Source organism: Ovis aries, chromosome 19 (genome assembly GCF_016772045.2).
Source record: "Ovis aries strain OAR_USU_Benz2616 breed Rambouillet chromosome 19, ARS-UI_Ramb_v3.0, whole genome shotgun sequence".
NCBI lineage: Eukaryota > Metazoa > Chordata > Mammalia > Artiodactyla > Bovidae > Ovis > Ovis aries.
The window spans coordinates 42,591,104-42,606,909 of NC_056072.1; the positions used below are offsets into that span (position 1 = coordinate 42,591,104).

Below are 15,806 nucleotides of genomic sequence, written 5' to 3' on the forward strand. Positions count from 1 at the left end.
AGGACACTTGTAATGCCAGAGAATAAAGAGAAATTTGAATAAATATTAAATGCATCATTAACTCAATATTACAAGTAAACAAACTTTTTCATAGGCCGTGTGCAATCCCAGCTTGTAGAAGAGGGTTAAGTTAGTATATATTTTTCTAATTCCACAAATGGACTTTCAGTGCATAAGGATAGTCAACATGAGTTGTTTTACAGAAAATTAATAATCACCATTGAAAAGCTTATTTCTTCTGTCCTATGAAACTCAAATGTACTTATACTCATTTATAACCATACAGTTTATGATTGTTCATATGAAGTAAAGCTCATAGCACATGTACAGCAGCCAAAATTTACATAAACGTGCATCGAACTTTGTAGTTCGCTTTTTGCAAATACTTTTCAGTTGCTCTTTTTGACATTTGTGGGCTTTGAACCTTACTATGAGTGATTATAATAAAAATTATTGTTCTCTGTGTGAGAGATTTTATTTGAAAGGTGTAGCTAATGACTAACGCCCAAGGACAGACTTTTTAATCATGGAAAAACCAGGAGGTATTTCTTCATTTGAAGTATTTGTTTTTGTGTCTTTCTAAAATGAGGGCTCCCCGTGGTGAGATCTGAATTGCATGAAAAGTGGCTGGGTGCTCTTGTAACTAATAGTACATACGTAAATTGTGATATTTTATTATAAATGAGCATGCTAAGAGATCCCAGTATGCCAAATTGTGTTTCCAAAAAGTCTGTTGCCACACATTCACACTGTTCACTTTGTCAGCTCCCAGTGCACATTAGCTGGTGATTGTTAGTCTGCAGAGGACTGTACGATCCGATGATCTTATTTTCATTAGTGGAACCCCACTTTAATTGAACCAGGGAATCAGATCTAGTTATTGAAGTTGAGCATTCAGCTACTAATGACAAGATGCAGTGGTCCACTAAGCACAAATCAAAACCAGTAATTTGCTTAAAAATTAGGACATAGTTTTCCCAAGTGCCCTCCTTTCCACAGCAGCCATCTTATTGGATTTTTAGTCCTTTTTAAATAAGAGACTGACATCCCTATCTCCTAGCTCAATTGCAAACACATAAATGAAAGCATCTAGCAAAACCGTGACATAGTGATCGAACTATAGTTGGCATTGGTGAGATCTTTTAATAGAATTTCTTCTTTGCTTTGGACATTATGAAAGCAAATTTCAAGTTAAGCAACAAAATCTACTGTAAAGTAGAATCTTAAAAAAAAGAGTTAGATTCTGTCTTCAGGAACAAGCGAGACACTCTGATTTCTTCTTTTCTAAAGCCAGACTGCTGGTATTCCCTGGTTTAGGGTTGTTGGTTAAAGAAAGGCCGCAATTTAAAAAAAATAAGCAGAAAACCTGAATAGACATTTTTCTTAAATTTTAAAAGCTTGTAATTAAAGTACTTTGCATGGGATGTGCATTCTCGATTTAGCCACAATTCTCCCCACATTCTCCATGTGAGTTGTTGTCACTATATTTTGCCTGCCTGGCGTTCAAGCAACTTCATTTGGCCCTCCCCAATACCACCACTTTATTCTCTTTAGAAAAGATTATTACAGTGTTATATTCTATTCTTGATTTCTCATGAACCCCGTTAGTCTAAATCAAATATATTAATTATCATATTCATAAAGTTCTCATACTTATCTAAATCATTACTATTGGACATACTTTTCAGATAGCAAAACAAAAATTCTCAGTTAAATGGTTTTACAAAACTGCCCAGAATATAAAGAGTGGACAAGGAAAGAATCCCCTGCGATGCCCCCGGCCCACCTAAGGCCCACCACCACGTGTGGTGAAAAGACGGTACCAAGGGTCTGAGCCCAGGCTCTGAGTGGACAGATCTCTAAACATGGTGAGCCTCAGTTTCTTCATCTGTAGAGGTGGAATAATATCACACCAAGTGATTGAAAATTCCATAGAGATCATGTACACATCATCATATCCATCATCCTTTCGATCTCAAATTGAATGTCATTTCCCTGACCCTAAAGACTAGATACCAGCCCCCTGTCAAACACACTGAACCTTCCCTTCATAGCTCTTACCACAGTTGTAATCATGTAGTTATGTATGATTTATTTGTTGTAGTATCGATCTCCCTTGTGAGACTATGAGTGCCTTGGTGGAGGTTATGTGTCCGCCTTATTCCTTGTCTTATTCTGTGCTTAGAGCAGTGGCTGCCCAGGCTAGGTGTTCAGTCACTACTGAAAGAACTGGTGGATGAAAGAATAAATGATGGTGAATGGACATCATAAATTGTTAAATTTTATTCAAGATGAAGGATATTAATATCATATTTATAAGCATTCACTCCCTATTAAGCACAGTATTTAGTATGTTGCATGGATTGTTTCAGATAATCTAACAAAAATGCCTGACTTAAGTACTACTATTATCTCAGTCTTATGAATGAAAAAGGTGAGGCTCAGAAAGTTTAAGTACTTTGTCTAAAACAGTATTAGATCAGCCTTTTTGTGTTTTTGATATTGCTTATAACAATGCACCTATAATAAAAATCCAATTCAAAATCTGGATTCTTGTAGCAGGTTTAATTCTGATTTGATTGTTAGATAATAGATGTAAGTCTTAAGCATGACCTCTCAATGATTAGAGTTGAAGATTCAGCAGGTTTTTCTAGTTAAACTTTGAAAACCTTGCAAACTTAAATGACTATAATAATTAGAACATTGTATCTTGGGACAAAAATGAATGTTTATTTTTCTAAAAGACAATTAGAGAGTAGACCCTCAGGTTTTATAATCTAACTACAAAGGCTGTACCCCTCAGTAAAATAGCAAAATAATTAATGGTAACATCTCTGACCTACACCAAGTTCATTTTCCGCAAACTCAAGAAAATGAAATGCCTAGAGCATGACTTTAATCTAGTCTTGATTTTTAACCTTCTGTTATGCATATTGATATCAGCTCTTAAAAGAACTCCTTTTAGAATTCAAAAGGCATGCATTTCTGCTTGTAGTTTTCTTTCATTAAGATTTTTTCTCATTATAGAAACTTTGTCCCTTCTACTTTTTATTTTAGAAACCAAAGGTCTAAATTACTTTTCTTGTAGCTTTTAATTAGGACCCTATTACAGTGGCTACAGAGCATGATGCATGTTTACATGGATAATTATGACAATTTTTATATGATTATAAACAGAATCATTAAAGTGAAACAGGCTTTAAGAATGTGTATGTGTTAATTGTACTAATAAATTGTTAAAGGCCTGCTAATTAAAGAAATAACTAAATGGTGGAGTATTGTATACTTTGCTTTGTGGAGGGAAAAAGGTATGCTAAAATTTATAAGACTTAAAAAATAGATATCCATTTAACCACATAGTAGTAGATTGCTCTTTAAAGAAATCCTATAGTAGACTCTCTTATAAAATACATCCTATTCTCTGTGCTTAAAGAAATTATATCAAGCTTAATTATAGTTTTAATAGCCACTGGCTATCCACTGCTAAGCAAGAGATTCCTCTGAGAAATTCAGGGTATTTAGGAATTTATAGCTGGAACTGTGACAGTATAATTTTTTAAGATACTCCCTCCCCCCAAAAGGTTATCTTCTAATCTTAGATACTGTCCACAGTTTTGGTGAGATTTATTCATTGCCTACCATGTTCTCTGCTGGGCTCAGCAGATGAGTGTACATGGAGTACCAAATAAATGGTCTTTCTACTCAAAGAAACTTAAATTGTTGTGGAGAGTGGTGGGAACCTGTATATAGATGAAGAATATGGAAAAAATCAAAGAAACTGCACATGTACAATGTTTGAGCAGAAAGATATGCCAATAGCCAAATGGTTTCTATGACTGGAAGTTAAAAAAAGAAAAAAAGCTTCTATTCTGGTATTGAAAACTCCCATATAGGCCTATGCCATATCCCATACACCCCATGAGGACTCTCAGTGGCTCTTCTTTCTTGGAAAATCCACATTTGAGAACAAACTCAGTAGTCCAAGATTTTTCCTGTTTGGTCACAGAAGGTACAAATGATGAGTCTGAAATAGATTTTTCCAACTGGCCTGGAATTTGAATGTCATTTCTTTCTTTTACTGATCCTAAGAAACTAGCAATATTTTTATTGACTCCAAATGGTTGTTTGTAAATGACTGAAAAAGATGCAGCAGCACACATGGCCAAGTCCACTTGCTAACACTAGGACATTTCACATGGAAGCTGATGGGCATCTGATTCTGGTGCCATAGCACTGCAGCTGTTGAAAGCCACACAGTTGTTGTAAGTATCAATGTCTTGGTCACTGTTGACCCTTCTTTTTCATCCCCCACACTTTGGCAGTTGTTCAGTCTAGTCGTCCTCCTCAATTCACACATAAAACTCTTAGGTAGATTTTTTTCTTAAAAATAAGTTTCAACAGTAGTTAGAAATATTCAGTCATTTAATCCAGCTTCCCTTCCGACCCATTATACTTTATGATTCATTTGTTTTGCTCAGCAAAGGTCTGTTGCTCTGTGTCAAGCAGTAGGCTGGCAAATCAGGGATGACAAAGCAGACCACTGAATTTATATCTACTGAAATATACATCATTGGAGAATCCCAGAAACACATGTGAAAGCGCAAGTCTGACAAGTTCTGTGAGGGAAAGCTTATGGTAGTACCTAATTTGGGTACCCTAATCAGAGGGGTCTGGGAAGACTAGTCTGAGAAAGTGACACATGATCTGAAACATAAGGGCCAAGAGGGGAAGGAAGATCCTTTCTGCCATGGGCAACAGCATGTATGAATGTTCTAATAGGAGGAAGAACTGAGAGGCCAGAGCAGGAGACGGGAGGTGTTAAGGCTGAACTGAAACTGGAACATACAAGTTATTGCAGGCAATGTTAAAGATTTTCTTCTTAATCCTAAAAGTGGCAGGGAAGCCATTGAAAAGTTTTAAGTGACAAAGAGGAATAATTCAATCAGACATTTATATAAGACCCTTTTGGCTATGTTTTGGAGAGACCATGGGACAGGGAGCCAGAGTGAACTTGTAGATCAGTTGAGCGGCTTTGTGATCATCCAGGAGAGGGATAATGTTCTCTTGGATCAAGGTTCACGTCAAGATTCTGACATTTCAACCTGAATTGTTTATGATGCCATTCATTAGACCAGATTTTTGGTTTTAGGTGTCTTTGATACATTGAGGAGAAGCTGGTGAAGAAGGCCACTGGATAGAACAAGTGACTCTCAGAAGAGAAGACTAGGCTAAAAATAGAAATTAGAGAATCTGTCTTATAACATCCAAAATAGCTTTCCAGACTTCTGTTCAAACACCTTCAAAATGACGGAAAATTCACCACCACAACAACTAGACATGCTTTAATTAAAGAAAGATGTTCCTTATGTTGGACTAAAAGCTTTTTTTTAATTAACTTTTATTGGAGTATAGTTGCTTTACAATGTTGTGTTAGTTTCTGCTGTATGAAGAACTGAATTAGCTAAATGTACATATCCCCTCTTTTTTCAGATTTTCTTCTCATTTAGGTCACTGCAGAATACTGAGTAGAGTTCTCCGTGCTATACACTAGGTTCTCATTAGCTATCAATTTTATGCATAGTAGTGTGTATATGTCAATCCCAATCTCCCAATTCATCCCATCCGCCCCACCCTTGGTATCCTTACCTTTGTTCTCTACATCTGTGTCTCTGCTTCTGCTTTGCAGATAAATTCATCTGTACATTTTTCTATATTCCACACATGAGTAATATTATACGATATTTGTTTTTCTCTTTCAGACTTACTTTACTATGTATGACACTCTCTAGGTCCATCCACGTCTCTGCAAGTGGCGAGATTTTGTTCCTTTTTATGGCTGATTAATGTTCCATTGGGTATATGTACCACATCTTTATCAATTCCTTGGCTGATGAACATTTAGATTGCTTCCATGTCCTAGCTATTGTAAAGTGCTGCATTGAACATTGGCATGCATGTATCTTTTAGAATTATGGTTTTCTCTGGGTATATGTCCAGGAGTGGGATTGCTAGATCATATGGTATTTAAATTTTTAGTATTTTACGGACCCTCCATACTGTTCTCTATGGGCTTCCCTGGTGGCTCAGATGGTAAAGAATCTGCCTGCAATGCGGGAGACCTGGGTTCAATCCCTGGGTTGGGAAGATCCCCTGGAGGAGGGCACGGCAACCCACTCTAGTATTCTTGCCTGGAGAATCCCCATGAACAGAGGAGCTTGGCGGGCTATAGTCCACGGGGTTGCAGAGTTGGACACAACTGAGCTACTAAGCGCAGCGCATACTGTTCTTCATAATGGCTGTACCAATTTACATTCCCACCAGCAGTGTGGAAAGGTTCCCTTTTCTCCAGCCCCTCTCCAGCATTTCAGTGGACATGATTCCCTGAATCAAAAACCTTCAGTGATTCCCTACCTATTCTGTGATTGCCTACCAGTTTTAGAATAGGCTGTTATAATTTTAAGGCCCTTTTCTTTGTAACCCAACCCTATTCTTCCAGCTAGGCTGGTGATTTTATTATTCCCCAAACATACCTTACTCTTATTCTTTTATACCTGTATTCACTTACTTTCTTCTGCCTTGGACACGTGGTGGTAAGTTGCTTCAGTCATGTCTGACTCTTTGCCACCCTATAGCCTGTAGCCTGCCTGACTGGTCTGTCCATGGGATTCTCCAGGAAAGAATACTGGAGTGGGTTGCCATACCATTCTCCAGGGGATCTTCTCGACCCAGGGATCGAACCTGCATGTCCTGCATTACAGGCAGATTCTTTACCATCTGAGCCACTAGCCTATATATCTCTTATTCTTGAGATCTTACCATTCATTCAGGGTTTATTCAAGAAGTCACTTCCTCTTGATTCTCACTGGTCTTCCTTATGTTGTAGCTCCCTGTTTACCTATATATACTATCACTTCCCTTCAGACTCCCTGAGGGCAAGCAATGTGTATTATCCATTTTGTGTCACTGACAACTTTTAGGAAATGCCTGAGTGCTGAAATACTTGTTCAGTTGAGTTAGTTTTAATTATTTCCTTAAAGAGAAAAAACAATATATTTTTCAGTAGCTTCCTTTTCTTTTTTTTTTTTTTATTTTATGAGGAAAAACATTTGTGGTAGAGGTTCTCAAAAGATACTTAGCACAAAGACCACTTGGGGGAACCTGTGAAGATTATAGATTTCTTGACTCCGCAACAAAATTCTAATTCTTGAATGCATATCTGATAGATCTGATGTTGGACCTCAGTATCTGTGCTTTTGTAAGTGCTCTGGGAAGGTGGGTAGGTTAAAGCAGAGGAAGATTCAGATCATATGTCCCCTCAATTCAGAAATACTGCAACATAGTGTTTGCCATTATGCCCATTAATGGACTATTATTATCTTCCTTTTATAAAACAGATCAGTTCATTAACAGAGGAACAGTTAGCATGCGGAACGGTAAACATCAAGATGTTTGCCATATTGCCTTTGGATCCAAAGTTCTTGGACCGCCTCCACTCTCTGGCAGAAGAAATAACATGAGGCTATCCAGTGAGGTAGGAGCAAGGTTTGAAGAGCTTATCTAAGCATGGGTGGTATGGGAGGGGAAGGGTTTTCTCCCATTCAGAGGAGAAAAGGAAGGGAGAGAGACTACATGCCAAAAGCATAAGTCTTGAGTAAATTTGAAACAGAAATTCTGGATTTTAGAAGACCCCAAAACTGTTTTCTTTCTGTCATGTCAACACAGTTAACAATTGTGAGTATTCTTTTCATTAAATATGCCCACAAAACTTAAAGACAAATATATGTGAGCACATTTTGTGGTCTCCTTCAAAAAGGAGTTGGATCATCACCAGATACCTTACAATGAACAGATTCTCAAATGTTGTATTTTTATTTTTAGTTTCCTCTGAGTATCTGACATACGCAGTGATTTTCATTTCAACTCCTACCTACTAAAGATGGAGTGTGGCAAATAAGCACATTTTAATTTATATTTCTATAAGATTTGCTTGTCTTCTGTTTTATGTCACATCATATTTATCCTTCCATTTCTTTCTAATTTTCTACCATAATTTCCCTCTCCAACTTTTTAATGTTCTCATTCCCTTTGTGGTTTTTTTTTTTTTTGAACCTTACTTTATTTGTCCAACTATTATTTCTTCTATGTAGATTCTACAAGAAATAAATGGCAGTTCCTATATTTTAAAATATAAATTAATTCTTTTTCCTTATAGACAGTAAAATCTATTGGGTCCAAAAGTAACCGATTATGCCAGCAGTCTACAGTAGAGAAGTGTGTTAACAGTGCAGAAATGTCAACCTTGCTGTTATCTGAGTCTGAGGCACAAGGAGATAAAGAAAATATTGGCCAAATAAAGCAGACTGTACCTGTTCTTGGTAAGAATTCTGCATAAAGATTGATAGCTAGTGAAAACAGTGAGAAATGTTAATAAGAAAGTCATAGTTATATTCTTGATTAGATCTTAATTTCAGAAAATTATCATTTGAAAATGAAAATGTGGTAGATATTGAAATATGTTTAGAATAGTGTGCTTTTATATATATATATATATATTTATATATTATCTTCTGGAACCTATCATTCTATTTATTGTTACTTTACATTGCCATAGTACCCTGTGTTTTTACTTTCTGATGACTAGTGATAAAATGTAGTATCAATTATTGCTATGTTTTGCAAACCCCACGTGCATTTTAAGTTTTCTTAGTTTTGTCTTTTAATTAATCTTCCATTTGTAAAGTGCTCTTTATTTTCCCTCCCTGTTACAAAAAATAGCCCCAATAGTAAAGAAAAGACTTTTATCCCAAGTTATATAAGATTGAGAGTTCAGGGCTAACAGACTAAGTGATTTGCAATCTGTTTGCAATTGGTAGTTATTGGAAAGAATGGAAATTAGAACCCAAGCTTGGCTTACCACTCCCTGTCAGTTTATCCACTTTTACTGGTCTGACTTTTATCAGCATTGAAAAGGGGAGAGGCATTTGGGTTCATTTGATTTATAAATTAATGATCACTGTTAGAGACTGTATCTCCGTTGGAATATAAAACTGAGATGAGGAAATTAATAACAGATATTCAGTCCCAGTTTTATCACTGTCTATGAGATCTTGATCAATTTTCTTAAAAACTACGAGCCTCAGTTTCCTTATCAGTAAGGATACAGTAACTACTATCACTAGTAGTAATAGGAAATAACAGCTGCCTTAAAGGGTCAATTTGAGGATTCAGTGAGGACAGTCAGTCAAGCGCATTGTATTGTGCCAAGAATGTAAGTGTTCAGTAAATATCAATTACAGAAATTAAGAATTCTTCAAGATTGATCTCACTTCTCCAGGGTTCTTCTGAAAATTCCCCTCTAAGTGCTTCTTGAATGATAGCTGGCCACACTCTTTTAAAAGAAAAAAATAATTTCTTTGCATTGGCCATAGATTTCATTTTTTTATGTTTTCTGATATAGCATGTTGTATGATTAGCATTAATCTAAATTATTTCTAGTTCTCTATATGGTTACATTACATGAATAAAATATATTAGTAGTTTTGAAAACCTGATACAGTTCTAATATTGGGAACAGAAATAAATAGCTAGTTCCTATAAAGAAATAAGTTGTGTTTTTTATACAGCTTTACATTTTGTCAAAATGATACATGAACATTCTCATCATGACTATAATTACATTTAGAGTTTATTTCAAACTATATAGTACTTTCTGTTCTGGCTTTTTGTTCTTTGATATGAAAATGTACCAGCCAGTCTGCATATTATGCATCCACATCCCCCTCAAGAACCATCAGCCGATAAGAATAATAACAGGAGAAGATTACGGTTAAAAAGCACCAGCAGAGAAAGGACAGACACCTCCAACGGTATGGCACTAATTCAATACTATCTTATATCTGTATATTATTCAGAGCAACGGAATCTCTCTCTGCAGGTTGTAAATTTCAAAGGATTATGAACCAATTTATTTAAAATATAAAAGTCTGTTCTACAAGGATTATGGAAATCAAATTTTCTACAAAAGAATTGCTCTAGAGCCCTAACAGAGATTTGTTGGATTAAATAGACAGTGCCACAAAAGTAAAGGACTTCCTACTTCTACTCTCAAAGGCTGAATAAGCTTAAATTATTGATTTTTAAAAACGGCCCAAATTTGATGGAGATTCCTGCCTGCAGACTTTACTAAAATTGAACTTAACTCATAATTTTTCATGTTTCATTTATCTCTCTTCTTTTTAAATTGGGCCCATTTTAGATTGTTTTTATATTTGCTATCTCTCCTTTTGGACTTCTTGACGTCTATTATAATGTAGATTAAAATTTCAACTCTTTGCAACCAATAAAGCATTAGAGAGATATAGTCAACTATTCTATAAATTGTTATTCCTTAAAATACTAGATTTGAGTCAGATATGTACAAATTTATATACACATGCATTAGTCTATCCGGAATCAAGCCCAGAATCTATATTATATACATCTGTTAGCATAATTTCTCGAAAGTGTAGCTTTCTTGGGGAGGCCAAAATTCTGCTTGCTAGGTTTCATATTATTTTTATAAAATAGTAGGTAGAAAAATTACTTCTGCAATGCCTGTATCCATTTTTCTTAAGGTGCTAAAGGAACAAGCTTTGTTTTTTTAAAAGAGTTGAGTTCAATAAGAATTGTCATTTAGAAAAAAACACACTCCATTTTACATGGAACCTAAGGGAAAAATATAAGACCTTTTAAAAATTATATGGGTTTTGGAATTCCTTTTATCACATATCATAAAACTTAAATTTAAAATGTCCCCATGCAAATATCAAGGAATTTTAAGATGAACCTCTACAAAAAATGCAACTGGGTTCATCTTAAAATATTCGACTGTAAAAAAAATGCATATAATCTATATTGTCACATCAAACTTTCTTTTTAATAATCATATAGAAAAGTATACCGAATGCCATTTTTCAAAAATTAATTTATATATGTAAAAAGAAGTAATATAGAAGAAAATATTTATTCCATTAAAGGCAATTCTTCAGACAATAAAAGGAGTGATGAACATAAAGCAGCAACTGTCCTCACCACTATGTCCCAGCAAAGAGCAGAGATATTGAACCCCAGCTCTCCAGTACCCCAGTCTCCTGATCAAGCAGGTTAGCATCTTTATTATACCATAATTGCAAATAATTAATAATATATGGATATGTTAAATATTTCAAGCCTGGGCATTTTGAAAAGTCATGATATAGACATTTCCTAAAATCTATCATTTTTTAAAATCTCTTTTTAACTCAGTTTTATGTCAGACTTTAATGGATGAAAGAGTGTTTTTATTTTCAAATTTTAATGCACAAGTTACCCTGTTCAGAATAAAAGTTTAAAACTCTGTAAAGTTTAAAGATTATCTGTGACATAGTCACCCTCCCCAAAGATTATCTATTGTTGCAATTCTCCAGTCCTCTTTATAATGGAGATGTTGGAGTATAGTACATTGAGCCCATCAACATATCTTGCCTAGCAGGTGTGTGGTACTTTCACAAAAGCAAATTGTTTTTGAGCTAGGGGAAAAAGAAAATAAATGAAAATTGTTTGTAGTTTGTCAGTCTTATTTATGCAGTGTTGAAACCTTCATTAAAATGTTAGGCGCAATTAGTGTCTCTAGCATAAATCTGACTGTGTAGAAAAACTAATTAGATGTTTAGGTGATCATTCTTGCATTTATCTTGTTTGCTGCAATATTGTGATTACACAGTAATTTACATATTTTCCTAAGAAAACATACCAAATTATTCATTACAATTGATATGGAAATACTTGAGGTAAAACTGCAAATTCCAAAAAAGCATGTGGTAGTGAGATAATTAGAGTTCTTTTAGTATGAAAACACCTCTTCTACTTTGACTTTTTTGACAGTTAATAATATGTTTGGTGCTAGGTCATACGAGTTGTTTAATTACCTAATGTAGATTCCCAAGATCTTTTCCTCCCATTTTCTTTACATACTCCTGTACATAACAAAACACATTGGTTTTTGTAATCTTACTCAACATTTACCATGTTTACAAAGCACCTGCTAGGCACTTAGCACCAGGCAAAGAGTTTGCTGTAAAGAAGAGGACAAGCCAGTGAATCTATTAATTTCATCCACCACAGAAGGAAATGGCAACCTACTGCAGTATTCTTGCCTGAGAATTCCACAGACAGAGGAGCCTGGCAGGCTATAGTCCATGGGGTCGCAGAGTTGGACATGACTGAACGACTATCACTCACAGCACACTGACTCAAGACTCTCCGCATTTGCTGTGAACATGGTCGGATGAAGTAGATTCAACCTGCTATTGTCCATTTACCTATAGAAAATGGGAAAGCCTTGTCCTTAATAGGTTTTATCTAAAAGAAATGCATATTTATAGCCCTTTTATAGGCAAGTTATGTTATATAATCATAGTCATAAGTTAAGAAACAGATGAATTCACTTGAGAAGAATACAGTTTCATGTGTGCCATCAATTTAATTTTTATTAAAGGCCTTTTTTTTTGTTTGTTGCTTTTGATTTTTTAGTATCAGCTTTGAAGTTTCAAATTAGCCAGTCTTAGCTCTTGGATATTCTTCTTATGATATGAACATAATATGATTCAAGAATCAGGAGTAAAATTAACATGTTTGCATTGTGGTTCTGCAGAACACAAATTCTTGTAAGATTTTGACCATTGACAAAAAACAAGTGTAGCAAAAAATTTTAAAAAAAAAATCAGATTCAGTTGAGAAAAAGCTCAACTTTTCCTGATGTCATTCTAAAGAAGAAAGTAATCTTGCTTTTAATAATGCTTTTTATAGAAAATTTTTTTCAAGTTTTTTGTGGTCATGAAATTATAAGATCTATCCCAATATTGAGTAAAAGACTAATGTTTTTAAAGTTTTGATAACATATCTTAGTGGTGTTATATAGTATTTTTAAAGAAAACAAAAATGTGCAGAAAAGATTTCCATATCAAAACATTCTCTCCTAAAATTAGAATTAAATCCAAAGGTCCTTTTCAGCAGCAGAATTCACCAGTCACACTAACAAATATTTCTGTGGGCTTACTATTACTTGACAGGTCTTCTCAGTTTAATTTATGAATTGTCTTATTCCAATCAGTAGAATGGAGAGGGAAAGACTGTCAGCTTTTTGTAGTTTGTTTTTTTTCTCCTCCTGCAGTTTTGTAATCTGAACAAGGCCCAGACATTTTATTTAAAGAGCTTTAGTACTCTGTCCTCCTGAAGTTAAAAGAAATTCCTAAATTTGGAAGATTTCCCCCCTCTGGATTATCAAATTAATGAGACTGTGCTATAAAGAACTTGCTGCAAGATAGGTGATAATTATTTCAGACTTTCAAATTTCCTGGCCAGTGTTTCAACTCAGAGGAAGCGGAAGTAAGTACAAATGAGTTGCCCATAGCTCTGAGCACTAACTGTGGGTTAAAAGTTTAGCAGGTTACAAGATGGGGGATAAATTACCTTCCTTGGCTTTTGCATTATTTGATAAACCTGTTTCAGGAACAAGAGGTGTTACTCTCACCACCTGCCTAACATAACACTACGGGAACACTGCTCTTACTTCTGTCATCTTTTGCAATTGTCAGATGAGTGGGTATTTCCCGAAAATGGCGATCACATCCCCTATTTGGCCTCTACCACACAGTCTCTACTTTTGAATGAAGACTCCTGCCATACTTCATGCCTGTGGCTAGAAGCCAGCAAGGAAAGTGAACAGGATCAACAGACAGAGGAAACCCAGATTGTTCCAAAGGATGTTTTCACTTTTTCATCCAGACCACGATCAGCACCTCATGGAAAGACGCAGAGTGTGTCCCCCGAAGGGTGCCCGTTTACTTTGGATCTAAAAGAAGATACCAGTGTGACAAGGAGTGACACCCAAACAGAGGAAGATTTTTATGGTGGTGACAGCAACGAAGAGGTACATTGCCTGATGAGGGAAATAGTTGTAAAGTACAGTTGTTCTATTAGCTCCAACTAAACACTAAAACTAGTTGAAAGAGGGAAAATCAACTGCTATTTATAAAAATCCAGCAGATTGCAGTGTCAGTCAACAGTTGCCTCAGGTTGTTATGGTAACTCTAAATTGTTGCCTTTTTTATTAACAGTCAGCCAATTTCATTTTTAATTATGGAAACCAGTTTTTGGTTTGATTTTGTTTTTTCATTTTAATCTTTGTCTCACAGAATGAAAAATAATATGCAGTTCAGTTATATGATAGTGTGACCAGTAAAATTGAGAGCACATTGTTCTAGGTCTTTGGGGAAATCGTGTTGCAGTCACTAAGCATTCTGAGTTGACAGTTTTCTGCCTTGCTTACTCCCCTGCCATCTTCTCACCTTAGACCTATTAGGACTCATTATTTTCCATATGGTCCCAGAATTTCAAGAGTTGTGCCAATTAAAGTTGCAATAATGAATCATGGATTACTGCTGGGACTTGCCTTACAGGAGGTTTTCTGTTTGCAATTATTTAGAATACAAATGTATCTCATAAATCAATAAATTCATAAAAAGTTCTTAATACCTTGTGAAATACCAAACTGAATAGAGTTTGACACATTTGTTTAAAACAATATATTATACCTCTTTTTCTCCATAGAAAATGAATTTGTGAAATTTCTGTAGCATTGTTCTTTATTGATAGGCATTGATATTTTCTAGAAAAAAATAATTATTTTAAAAGCAGATTATAGTGAAGTTATGGTTTAGTGAAATTACACAAATTATTTATATGTAGAAATTATAGAAATAATTAGGAAAACATTTGTATGCTTACAAACTTATTTTTAACAGCTGTATCTGATTAAGAATACCCCTTTGGACAAGGGGAAATATGTAAGTCCATAACTCCTACCTTCAGAACCAGTTGAGAATATGGTGAGATCGTTCAGACAGTAATTATGATTTTTTTTCCAACTTTTAATGAGTTTCTGTAGCAAAAGTGCATAGGGAAATCCTTTTTTATAACATTCTTGCTTCTGAGTGTGATGAAACTGTTTGTCAAACCAAACATAAACCTACTGCAAACCGCTTTATGCATAAATGAAAAAAATAGTACATTTTAAATGTGTTGGGATAAAATTTGTCCCTTTCACCCTGAATAAAATGAACCTATAAACTGTAAAATGAGCACTTGTTTTGAGCATCTGTACTGCTTCCACCCAGCTGTCAGCTCTCGTGCAGCAGTAACTGGGTAGAGTCTAGCGGTCACACCATTTGCCAACTGGGTAGGCCCATCCCCTTCCCATGTGCACAACTTACCTGAGCCAAAAGAATGACTTGATGATGGCAGTTTTATGGCAGATGGGAAGTGACAGTTCCCTGGAAACTTTGAGGGAGGTATTAGTGGAAACTACCCTTTAAATAAGACATTAGGAAGATACCTCTCCATCTATCATGAAGGATGAGCCTTTAGAAGAAGCAACAGAGCTTTTGGAGAAAATGAAGAATACTAGTTCTGAATATTTCAATTTGTCTTCCCTTTATATGTTTTCTTTTGCTACGGTTCCCTGGTGGCTCAGATGGTAAAGCATCTGCCTACAATGTGGGAGACTCAGGTTTGATCCCTGGGTTGGGAAGAGCCTCTGGAGAAGGAAATGGCAACCTACTCCAGTACTCTTGCCTGGATAATCCCATGGATAGAGGGGGGTTGTAGGCCAAAGTCCACGGGGTTGCAAAGAGTCAGACACGACTGAGCGACTTCACTTCACTTTTGCTACTAGCTACTCAACTTCTGACATCCTTCACCATTTATTATGCAGACATGTACTTGTTACC

General features: G+C 35.5%; 1 protein-coding gene across 13 annotated transcripts in view; it reads left to right on the forward strand.

Annotated features, from left to right (window-relative positions):
* Positions 1-15,806, forward strand: part of CFAP20DC (CFAP20 domain containing) — a 260,347-nt gene that overhangs the window by 133,653 nt on the left and 110,888 nt on the right. For 8 of the 13 annotated variants that reach the window (XM_012099769.5, XM_042235990.2, XM_012099779.5 and 5 more), the window contains 5 exons: positions 7,395-7,531; positions 8,213-8,375; positions 9,750-9,866; positions 11,016-11,141; positions 13,614-13,948. In XM_012099769.5, coding sequence (XP_011955159.1) covers positions 7,395-7,531; positions 8,213-8,375; positions 9,750-9,866; positions 11,016-11,141; positions 13,614-13,948 — 878 coding nt within the window. Of the gene's footprint in view, positions 1-7,394; positions 7,532-8,212; positions 8,376-9,749; positions 9,867-11,015; positions 11,142-13,613; positions 13,949-15,806 lie in introns of those variants that run through there. The other 5 variants (XM_060402276.1, XM_060402280.1, XM_042235993.2 and 2 more) reach the window with 4 other exon arrangements.